This window comes from Mustela nigripes, chromosome 7 (genome assembly GCF_022355385.1).
Source record: "Mustela nigripes isolate SB6536 chromosome 7, MUSNIG.SB6536, whole genome shotgun sequence".
In the NCBI taxonomy this organism is placed as follows: domain Eukaryota; kingdom Metazoa; phylum Chordata; class Mammalia; order Carnivora; family Mustelidae; genus Mustela; species Mustela nigripes.
Genome location: NC_081563.1, coordinates 126,449,377 through 126,461,092, shown reverse-complemented (window position 1 = coordinate 126,461,092; position 11,716 = coordinate 126,449,377). Strand labels below are relative to the sequence as shown.

The 11,716-nt window shown below is 51.1% G+C and overlaps 1 protein-coding gene across 2 annotated transcripts; it reads right to left on the bottom strand.

Moving 5' to 3' along the window:
* Positions 1 to 364: 364 nt before the first annotated feature.
* Positions 365 to 11,419, bottom strand: CD40 (CD40 molecule). Of its 2 annotated transcripts, XM_059407134.1 has the most exons (9): positions 11,277 to 11,418; positions 8,035 to 8,110; positions 7,570 to 7,695; positions 6,963 to 7,109; positions 6,541 to 6,634; positions 3,530 to 3,591; positions 1,599 to 1,685; positions 1,454 to 1,482; positions 365 to 926 (listed from the first exon to the last, which is right to left on the bottom strand). In XM_059407134.1, the coding sequence occupies exons 1-9, from the start codon at positions 11,325 to 11,327 to the stop codon at positions 765 to 767; spliced, it is 834 nt and encodes a 277-aa protein (XP_059263117.1). In that variant the 5' UTR covers positions 11,328 to 11,418; the 3' UTR covers positions 365 to 764. The 2 variants fall into 2 exon arrangements, with proteins under 2 accessions (XP_059263117.1, XP_059263118.1); XM_059407135.1 differs by lacking the exon at positions 7,570 to 7,695 and having other exon boundaries at positions 11,277 to 11,419.
* Positions 11,420 to 11,716: the final 297 nt, after the last annotated feature.

Below are 11,716 nucleotides of genomic sequence, written 5' to 3'. Positions count from 1 at the left end.
CCCAGCATTTCCACCCCCGTTTTCCTTTATACATGTTTGATGACTTTTTTTTTTTAATTACATAAGCATTATATGAACTCACTCTCCTCTTGGGGGAAAAAAGTCAAATCGTCGTTTAACCCTTCCCCGACTCTTCTTCCCCAACCCACACATTGCAACTCTTGAAGCTGTGCTTTTTCTGTGTATCCTTCCAGAACACTTGTCAAATCTACATACACACTGGTATGTTATGATTATACACGTATCTGTAGATGACATATCCTATCGTTCGGGGGTATGTGCTTTAAGAAAAAAAATGTTTCCATTTCTAAGCATCATTCTGCAACCTGATTTTTTTTTTCACGACAGTGTTTTTGAGATCCTGTTGTATAAATAAATTATAATTTTATTTTGCCAGTCCCCTGCTGATGGACAGACAGTTAAGTGGCTTCTAGCTGTCCACTGTCACAAGCAACGCCTCAATGGATATTCGCGTAAGCATCTTCCTGGGCTCGTAGAATCCACCAGGGTACATCTCTGGGCGCTGAAGTGCTGGTTTGGAGGGTTTGGTGGATATTACTCTACGGCCGCCAAAAAGTTTCAGCTCCATCTTTAACAGCAAGTTGAGAGACCGAATGGGCTCCAGGGCTGGGGTGGAAGGTTCTCCGATTCTGCACCTCAGCGATGCGCAGGGGTTGCCCCGCCCCTTGCCGCCCAGCGCAGCAGCTGGAGCCGCAGCTCCAGGCCCTGCGGCCACGCGCCCGTCTTCCTGGGAGCGCACTGCCTCATACTCTCTCCTGCACCGAGATGCGACTCTCTTTGCCGTCCTCCTGGGTCACCGGCTGGCACCCGTGTAAGGTCTCCTGCACCGGAGCAATGGAGTGGGGAGGGACAGGAGATTCCTCCATGTCCTCCACGGGGTCCTTCCTGTGTTCCATCCACATAACCTTAGGGGAGCCAAGGCGTGAGGTTACCCTCCAATACCTCCGAATAGCCCTTCCCTCTGAAGGAGCTCCCTTCCCCCCAAACACAAGCCCCTTCCCCTTTCCCAAAGGGAGGGTCAGAGCTGATTCAATGGAGACCTCCTGCCCCCTGCTGGCCACACAGGGAGTGTCAAGAAGCTTCCAGAGTGGGAGCCCGCAGATCCAAGGAGCTGCCCCTTCCAGCCCTGGCCAGTGACGGGGCACCAAGGCCCCAGAGACACGGTTTCCCGTGTATTAAATGCCAGGAAATGTCAGATCTTGCCCATGGTGCCAGGGCTGCTCTGTGGGGAGATGAGCTCTGGAGCCGACAGAGGTTGCTGGTGCCGAGGAGTGAATGGGAGGAGGGGTCCATGCAGCCCAGCCCTGGTCCCTTCCCCTACCCGCCACAGGAGCAGACCCTGAAGCAGTTTTCCTGCCACAGAGGCAACACTCAGTCGGGCTTTCTTTCCAGCTTGCCAAAACCCTGAGCTGGTTCCCCAGGGCTGACCTACCTTATTTTCTGGCTCCTTGGCCACCTTTCCTGGGGGGGGGGGGGAATAAGATGGGGAGTTGGTGAAGTCAGATCAGGAGACAGGTGGCCCCTTCTGTACCTTCTCCCTCCTCCTTCCCTCATGGCCTCCCCACCCGGGGACTCACTGACACAGGCGGACACCAGCAGGACAGCGAGCAGGATCCCCATGGTGATGGGGATCACCACCAAGGCTCTCATCCGAGGTGGGGGACCTGGAGAAATCAAGACTTCAGTGACGGCTTCCCGCCAGCGGCACCCCCCCCAGCCCCCATGCCTAAGGACTCTCAAATCCTTCAATGGCTGAGCCCATCTCATATCCACCGATTCAAACGGGTGGCCCTGGGAGAATGTGACCCTATGTGTTTAGTGTGACCAGCACATTAAAAAAGAATTCTTGAGGGACATCCGGGTGGGTCAGTTGGTGAAGGGGCTGCCTTCGGCTCAGGTCATGATCCCAGGGTCTGGGATCAAGCCCCGTACTGGGCTCCTTGCTCCGCGCAGAGCCTGCTTCTCCCTCTGCCTCTGCCATCGCTCTGCCTACTTGTGCTCTCTCTCTCTATCTCTCTGTCAAATTAAAAAAAAAAAAGGAATTCTTGAAATACTTGCCAACTTTTTTAAATTGGGAGATGGCATATTGAGTATTAGGATATCTGGTTTCTCTTAGAAGTTTGGAAGATCCAGCCGCAACGGGCCAGCAGCCCTGCCTGGCACCCCTCGCCAAAACTGAGGAGTGGTAGCTGTCTACTCTGTCTCCCCACGCCTCATACCTCCCCACCCTCTGTCCGGTGCGGAGGTCTATCTTACGTCTGCAGGTTGTCTTTGTTATAGAAGAATGAAGGGAAGTAAAGTATTTCTTGGACCTAAGTCTCTATCCTAAATGGGAAAATGAGAGATGCACGGCAGGGACTAGGGGAAGGCAAGTGAAGCATTCACCTTGGGACAAAATCTAAGGGGACACCCAAAAAACTCAGTAATCAAGAAAAGTAATATTTCAGTGTCATGTTTTGAAAATTACATCAACAAACTATGGCCAATAAGCCAGCTGCCTTTTCTTTTCTTTTCTTTTTCTGAGATTTATTTATTTATTTGAGAGAGAAGGCACACACGAGTAGGGGGAGGTGCAGAGGGAAATGGAAAGAATCTCAAGCAGACTCCCCACTGTGTGGGGGGAGTCTGATGCGGGACTAGATCTCACCACCCTGAGCGGAAACTGAGATCATGACTTGAGCTGAAATCAGGAGTCAGACACTTAAATGATTGAGCCACCCAGGCACCCATGGCTGGCTGTTTTTTAAATAAAGTTTTATTGGAACCAGGGCTGGGATTAGGCTGAGGCAAGTGAGGCAGGGCTGGATCACATTTTTATGTAAATTTTGATATTTTGTTCACTAAGGGTTTTTTTTTTAACAATAGCTTTGATTTTTTAAAAAAGAATGTATCAAGTGTTATTGATCTTGATGATTGCATTTTTCTCGCACCCCCTTTAATACTGTGTCCAAGGCAAGTGCCTCACTCTAGTCCCAGCCCTGCCCAGAGGAAAGCAGGTCTTAAGAAAAAAACAGAGAAAATGTCTTTGTCTTAGCAGTGACTTTTCAACTCCTCGACAGCACCTGCCTGGTCCCTGCAGTTATTGGAGTCTGTGATCTGTGCTGTGGGCCAACCCCCTCATTCTAAAATCAAAACCGAGGCCCTGAGAGGAACAGTGTCCCACCACGCTGGTGGTTGAAACGCAGAGTGGCTGAAGAGCATTGCTGGAACACCTCGAAAGCGTGAGAACCCATGCCAGGCACTTCCCCCAAGCTGCTAAAGGAGCTGCTGCTATCAGCCCATTTCACAGATGAAGAAACTGAGGCTCAGAGTAGGGAGATGACTTGCCCAGGCTCCAAGGATAAGTGGCAAAGCTGGGATGCCTCAAAACCCCAAAACTGCTCCCTCCTCTCACCACCTGCTCTCCCTCTTCCCCGCAACCCACCCCCCATCATCTCTGTGCCCCTCTGTTCGGCTTGAGCTCCTCGCCTCCCGAGCCTGCTCCCAGGACCCATTCTCCAAGACTCACCACAGACAGCATCCGTCTTGTTAGTCCCCTCCTGAATCTCCATCAGGCCTTTGGTCTCGCAGCTGTGCACAGACAGACATGCGTGTGTGTGTGTGTGTGTGCGCGTACGCGTACACACACACACACACACACACAACACAGACATAGAGAGAGAGAAAAAAAAAAGACATGAAATTTCTCCAACCATAAGATTTCCAACCCCAGAGGGAGACCGTCAAAACCAACAAGTTCAGGTTCACCGAGCACATATTGTGTGCACCCTCTGATGCTGGCTGTTATGGGAATGACACAGACTCTGTTCTTATGGAACTCATGAGTGCAGAGAAAAAATTGTTGCACATCTTGAAGGAGGAATAATCAGAGAGTCTCTACGGAGTGCCGTGCTTTCTCCCATAGGCTGAAGTGAACTGGGAATCACTCAGAGCAGGGGAGACCAAACCCACAGTAGCTGGATGAGAGGGATGATGAGTTCAGGCTAAGGCAGGGCTTCTTACACTCAGCACTACTGACATTTGGGGCCACATGGCTCTCTGCTGCAGGGCTCTCCTGTGCACTGCAGGCTGCTTAGCAACACCCCTGGCCTCCACCCACTAGATCCCAGTAGCGGCCCCTCTCCAGTTGTGACAACCAAAATGTTTCCAGACATTGCCAGATGTCCCCTAGCGAGAAAAATTGCTCAGTTGAGAGCCTCTGGGTTAAGGGTCCTCCAGAAAGGCTGCCCTAGGGAAAGGAGATCTGAGTGGCTTTGAAGGATGTAAATTTTTTTTTAAAGATTTTATTTATTTATTTGACAGAGAGAGAGAGATCACAAGTAGGCAGAGAGGCAGGCAGAGAGAGAGGGGGAAGCAGGCTCCCTGCTGAGCAGAGAGCCCGATGATGCGGGGCTCGATCCAGGACACTGAGATCATGACCTGAGCCAAAGGCAGAGGCTTAACCACTGAGCCACTCAGGTGCCCCATGAAGGATGTAAATTTAGAGCGGCAGCACCTTCAAACCGAAGCAGGACAACGTGATTTGAGGGATTTGGTGGGGGGCATGCCAGACAGCGCGAAGGAACTACAGAAAACTGGGCTTTAGAAGCAGATCACTGGTGATCAGCCATGAAGGTTTCACCCGGATTCAGCTGGTAATACTGCGTCAGCATCCAACCAGAGGACCATACAGTGACGGGACTCAGGGGGCCAGAGAGCTCAGGAGGAGAAATTCCAGATAAGTACAGCCGGGAGGCCCGCACATGCATCTCGACATGGGATGATGAAGATGTGGCTCTAGGGGCGCCTGGGTCGCTCAGTGGGTTAAAGCCTCTACTTTCGTCTCAGGTTGTAATCCCAGAGTCCTGGGATTGAGCCCCGCATCAGGCTCTCTGCTCAGCAGGGAGCCTGCTTCCCTTCCTCTCTCTGCCTACTTATGGTCTGTCAAATAAATAAATAAATAAATCTTTAAAAAAAAAAAAAAAAGACATAGCTCTAGGCGGAGTTGGGAGGAGTGGACAGAAGAGAACATCGCCAAGAAAAATACACCTAAAGCAGCAGGGGGAAAAGGTGAGAAGCTACAAAGAAAGCGTGTACATAAGGGTGCCTGGGCATCTACAAGACACTCCTACGTGTTTTTTCCTCATGCCTTGTGAAGTGAAGGTCATTCCCATTTTCTAAATGAGGGCACTGGGGCTCAGACAAGGATCATAACTTATGTGGGGTCACAACCATTCTAAGCTGCACTGACGCTGGGATCCAGTGCTCTGATTCCACTAACCCAGCCGCCCCCAGTTAGCATTCAGCAGTTCTCAGTAAAGATTTATTGAGCATCTACTGCACACCAAGCATTGATGTAGGCATAAGGAATGCATCACTGGAAGAAGAAAAAAAAAAAAACCACCAAGGCCAATTCTCTACACTGAAGGAACTGGCAGTCTTCTGGAGCAAGGCAGACAGGAAACAAATGAGAAAGAATTGTAAGGGAATTGTGTGGAAAATAAATGTGTTTGCACGTGCATGCATTTATTTGTTTGCACATAGAATCTCTGGAAGGACACACAGGAAGAGTAGCTACCTCCAGGGAGGACTGAGTGGCCAAGGAACAGGGTAAAAGGAGACTGGTCACCCTAGGTTTCGTTGTGCCTCGTGTCCCAGGAGTTTGTCTCACCCATTTTTTTAAAGTTAAATGTAAAAATTAATCGGGCACGTGCTGAAGGGTGTTCCAAGCAGGAGAGCTGGAGGCAAGAGAACCAACAACGTGTTGAAGGTTGGGACCTGTGCAAAGGAGTCTGGGTTTCATCCTAAATGCACAGGGAGCCATGAAGCGTTATACATCGGGAGCGCCAGGATCCAAAATTCACTGCAGAAAGCTCACTGTGGCAAGAGGGTGGGCGGGAGAGAGCAGAGGCAGGGTGGCCAGTGGAGAGTAAAGGCACTGTACAGACCACAGTGATGACCGTGAAGGTAAGAAGAAGGAATCCCGAAACAGGACCTGGTGACTGATTTGGGAGGGACCGTGAGACAAGTACCCAGACCCGTGGGAGTATCTTTCCAGAGGATAAAAGGGCAGGCAAGCGAGCCCATTTGGCACCTGTGGGTCACCTGCATGGAGCTGGACCCCCCAGTGATGGCATATGACTGTCTGGAACCCAGGAGACAGATCTGGACAGGAGATGTGGTTTGGGAACCATGGACAGAGATGAGACGCTTAGGCAAGGCAGGCAAAGTGATTGGGGAGTAGAGCCTAGAACAAAGGCCAAGGAAACCAGGTAGAAGGGGTGGAGGAAAGCAAGAGAGGTGTCATGGTGCCCCTAAGATGCGAGTTTCATGAAGACTTAGAAGATCAGCAGCATCTGTTACCACCGAGACAGCGGGCAAAAAAATGCTGAGAAGTGGTCACGAGGATGTTCCAGAATTCTCTAACTGCAAAAGTGTGTGGACATGGGGAGCAGCGGCTGAAGGACAGGTAGTCAGAGAGAATGGAAGTGGTCCCACACCCCTCTTAGGGCCAGAAACACAAGGGATGGATCCTTGTACCTTGTCCAAGGGTGACACTTTTCCAAAGCAGATGACACATTGGAGAAGAAGCCGACGGGGCAGGGATCGCAGACAGTATCAGAAACCTCTGTAGCTGGAAGGGAGGAGGTGGCACTCATCATCACAGTGGACCACCTGTCCAGCTCGCAAAGGAACTGGTGGAATGGCCGGGCAGGACAAACTGCCTGTGTCAAGGGCTGTCCCCCAGCCCAGAGCTTCCCCGGTAGAAGCCTCCTCCCACCGTCCACCCCAGGCAGATGCCCAGGGCTGGAGGCAGGATGAGAAACTTTCTGTTTTCTGCTCACCAAGCAGAGATCCCAAGGCAGGGGGATCAAGACTGAGTGCCCAGTGCCCAACCCCTCTCCTGGAGCCTCAGCTCCCATCTCCTGCCTGCAGAGCAGACTCCCAGACAGGCCACGTACCGATCTGCTTGACTCCCAGGCCAGGAGGGCACAGGCTGTGCACGGTGCAGCTTTCACAGGCCTCGCTGGTACAGTGGAGACCTTCATGGCACGTGCAAGTGGTGTCTGTTTCTGAGGTGCCCTCTCTCTGGACCCGGAGCCCTAGGTCTGAACAGAGATGGTAGGAAGGATAGAGACACCTTACCAGCCGTGCTTGGGCGACCTGCTCCTCACATGTCCCGCTTTTCTTTTCTCTTCTTTTTTAAAAATATTTTTCTTATTTATTTATTAGAGAGAGAGAGAGCATGAGAGGAGAGTCAGTGAGAGAAGCAGACTCCCTGCCGGGCAGGGAGCCCAGTGTGGGATTTGATCCTGGAACTCCAGGATCATGACCTGAGCCAAAGGCAGTCGTCCAACCAACTGAACCACCCAGGCACCCCTGCCTTTATTTTCTTAAACCATCTTCCAAGTAGGGATAAGTATCAAATTATTTAACAACCCGGACATCCCAGACTGCAGCCAATCAGAGCAGACTCTGGCTATGAAAAAAAGTAAGGGCTCCGTTGTCAGGAATGAGCTAGACTGTCAGCCCAGCTCGAGCGCACCCCTTCCCCAGCAGCCCACGTACTGGGGTCGCAGTATTTGTGCTGGTGACAGTGTCTCTCTGAGTTCCAAGTGCCTAGGAATTCGCCTTCTTTGCAACGAGTGCATTCTGTGCTGATGGTCTGCGTGCAGTCGCTCACCAGTTTCTGTCCTGAAAAACATTGGGAGATGAGGTGGTTCCAGCCAGCTCAATTAGTCAGACACTTATCCAAAACTGAGCAGGCTGGGGTGTGTGGGGGGGGTGCTTAAAGACGACTGTCTTGGACCCTTCCAGACTTCATAGTCTGGTGGAGGCCATAGAAGAGATAGGAACCCTAGGGCTGGATAGACAAAGAGGGAACCCAGAACATTCTGACAGTAGGGCAGGGATGGGAAGAATCTCCAGGGGTCATTTAAGACTGGAGTGGGCAGTGGACACATGGAGTCTGTGTCTGCCAGCGAACCAGGAAGGGTCTGGTCCCACTACAGGGCCAAGGGGTTGGCAGCTCACCTGGAGGACACAAATCACAGCACTGGTTGTTTACTGGGTATTGCTTTTCTCTGCATGCAGTGTATTCTGGGTGGACCTAAAAACAGAATGGGGTGATTGGCGGGGGTCTTGCAATCTCTGCTACAGCTGGCAGAGAGGTGGAAATCAGCCAGAACAGAGGTTAGAACTGAAGTCTGGAGCAGAAAAATGGAGCCTGCGTATTACTTGGTGTGTTTGTTTTTAACTAAACTGCCAACTGATGTGATTATAAAAGGACCCAGAGGATCAGTCTGGCATTTCACAAAGTGATTGCACTGGAACATCACAATATTCCCTGAACCAAACAGATCTGCCTTTTGGCTCGACTCCTGAGCTGTTCCTCTTCCCAAAGACCCAGAAACACAGGAGGACTCCAGAACCTCCTCTGGAGTCATGAAGCTAGCTGGCTTCAGCTGGTCCTAGTTCTGGCTGGGGCTATATTTAGCACTTGGCCCCTTCCTTTTCTTCATTGGCTCCCCACCCTTTTCTCCTCTCCAAACACTCATCATCCGCTGATCCAACCCCTTCCTCATGAAATGCCAGGACTGTGAAGCTGGAAGGGTTCCAATCCAGTGATTTTGCTTTATAGGCGACTAGCCTAAGGACCAGAGAGGTGGGGCACTCGCCCAGGGTCACACAAAGATAGAATCTGCGGGGAACTCAGGTCTCAATACTGCCCCCTCTCCAACAACTTGGGTCTTGCCCGTGCTATTTTTACTCCATCCAGGTACCACCCATGCTATTATTAATTCCTTCTCATTAATTTAAATACATCGGGTTTAAATGTAAACTTTATATCATTGACATGAGAGAAGAGCCAGTATCACTTCTCATAAATAAACGGTAGCCCTAAAAATAAATTCAACAGAAATGCAACAATGTTATTAAAAACCCAGCAGAGCCCCTCCTCTTCAGGTCTGCCCTTGGCTTGGGTTTTGTTTTGTTTTTCTTTTAAAAGGAGTATTAGAGGGGCGCCTGGGTGGCTCAGTGGGTTAAAGTGAGCCTGCTTCCTCCTCTCTCTCTCTCTCTGCCTGCCTCTCTGCTACTTGTGCTCTCTGTCTGGCAAATAAATAAATAAAATCTTTAAAAAAAAAAAAAGGACAAGTAGCAAGTGCGGGAGAGGTTTTAACTCTATTCAAGCTCCAGAGATTTCCTCCTTCAAAAGAGAGAGAGAGAGAGAGAGAGGATTGTAATAGAAGTATAGAAGTGTAAAGTGAATTTCTGTTGTTTAGTTCTATATCTGCGTGTTCCCTAAAATCATGCCACACTTCAGGAAGAGCCAGTGAAAAGAGCACAGGCTTGAGAGTCAAACCGCTTAAGGCTCTAATCTTGCCTTTGTAACACTTACTAGTTTGGTTTCTCTTAGCCTCAGTTTCCACCTCTCTAAAATGGGAGTAGCGCCTGCTCCACAGATAAGGTTGTGAAAATCAGAATGAATATCCATAGACAGTCCGGCACAGTAGCTAGCTCATTTCAATGGCAGTTTTAATTATCACACGTATATGGATATCTGCTGGGATGACAAACACCCTGGATTCTGCCTAATTGGTGGCTCTCATTCAGCTTGGGTGAGAGGATTACTTGCAGAGAAGCTTCTTGTTCCAAATGGGGAAGGAAATATACAGGTCTGTTGATTCCTCTACCACATCCTGTGAATGTTCTTCCTGCAACCCTGTGGACCTTCCCACCAGACTCCTAGAGCAGCGGATATCTTTTGTCATTTTCAAACCCATGGGAAATACAGCTCCTTCTCTGAAAGTTTGTCAATCTCCAGCTCCCACTCCATAGCCCCAGTCCTTCTGACACAAAGCAGCTCAGGACCAAGGCTCGGAGAAGAAGGCTCTGCAATCAGGCAGATGTAGATTTATATCCAGGTTCCACCTAGCTATGAGAACTCTGGCAAGCTATTTTCTCTCTCTGAGCCTCAGTTGGCTTAACTGTGTGATGGGGGAGTTGAAAAAAATCCGACCATGAATGCCTATAAAGGATTTTGCTCAGAGCCTGACACATGGGAAGCTCTTACAAGTAGTCCCTGCTCTTTTTGTCACCACCCATTCTCTACCTGGAGCGCAAACTGGCAGTAGGTTCTTAAGAAGCCTAGATCACCCTTCACGCTACCTCGCCTGGCTCTTCCTCCAGTAACCTCCTACAACCTCCTCCCCCTCCTCCTCTCTCCAGCTCCACCTTCTTCCTGCATCCTTTCTCCCTAAGAACTATTGCTTAGAGTGAAAATGAAAGTTCTGGGACCAAAGCAGCTTCCCCACTGACTCTCTTCCCCTGCTGCTGACTCCCCAAACCCTCCATGGGTCTTTCCTACTCAGATTTCATGCCAGAAACTACAGCCCTTGAAAGTACGGGGAGGCCAGAGGGTTTGGGATGAGAGGGTCAGGTACTTGGGGGATTCCCAGCCTCCAGAATGAGGAACTACCAAAATAGATTTAAACAAAAAGTGAGTCAAGTGTGGGCTTCTGAAAATCCCGGAGACATGCTTGGCTGGGCATAAACTGAGACTTCCTGGTGCCTGGAGAAACCCCTGCTGGTCTTCTAGCCCCTTCTTGGGTCCCATGAACTACGCAACGCATCTCCCCCAGCAAAGGTCTTCTATATCATCTTAAATTCAGGAGGTATGCCTCCTAGGTTGGATCACCCAGGATTGGGGGTGGGCATGGGAGAGTGAAAAGCTCCTTGCCTTCTCAGAGCAGTACCTGGCCCTCTGCTCCCACCCTTATTCCCACAAGAAGGCAGCCCCAGGTGGCCAGGATATGATAACCCCTCATAGAGGCTGGCATCTGTCCACAATGGAAAAGGGACAGGAAACCGACCAGACCCGCCTCTTCCCTTACCCAGCCTCCCTTCTGGCTTCTGAAACCCCTCGCCAGTCTCTGTGCAGCCAGCCTCTGAAGCAACAAAATTAGACTGCAGCCTTTTGACCAAATAAAGGCTTGAGGCTCCCCAAATCCCATTCCCATCTACACCACAGGTGCACGTTTTTTGCAGTGCCCCCACTACACGCCCTCTGTGGACTACCTAGGACCCCAACCTGGAAGAAGACAGAGGCAGCCTACCTCGTACAGCCAGGACCCCGGGCTACCTTCCCCGGCTTCTCTACCCACCTGTCTGTCCTCCCAAAATCAGCTAGGAAGGTCCCTTCCCCGAAATATTGCTTCTCTTCCCCTTCCCCCCTCTCCTGTCCCTTGTCGGGTCGGAGCAGAAATTCAACTCACGGCGGTCAGCAAGGAGCCCCAGAAGACACAGCGCAGAGGCAGAAGAACCATGGCGAGGTGAATGCCAGGCGACGGAGTAGGGGTGCGGGCACTGGGCCTCTAGTAACTCCCCTAGCCCGTGCCCCCCTCTCCCAGGAAATGGGCGGGGTCTTCGGGGACCAATCGCGGTCAGCTTCGTTGGGGGGGCGGAGCTCCTGACGACACCTCGCACCGGGATTTCCCCTGGACATTCCTAGGAGTCTAATTCTCCCCGGAGTTAAGCGACGCGCTTTTGGCGCCGGGAAGGGCGCGTAAGTCCCAGGAACAGCACTGTCTCCTCTCCTCGCGCCTGGGGCTCAGAGGCCAAGCTGAAGGGCGCAGGGAGCTAGCAGTCTTCCCCGAGAGCTGAAGGAGAGAAGAGCGATCCCCACGTGCTGCGAAGACGCCCCAGGGACACCACC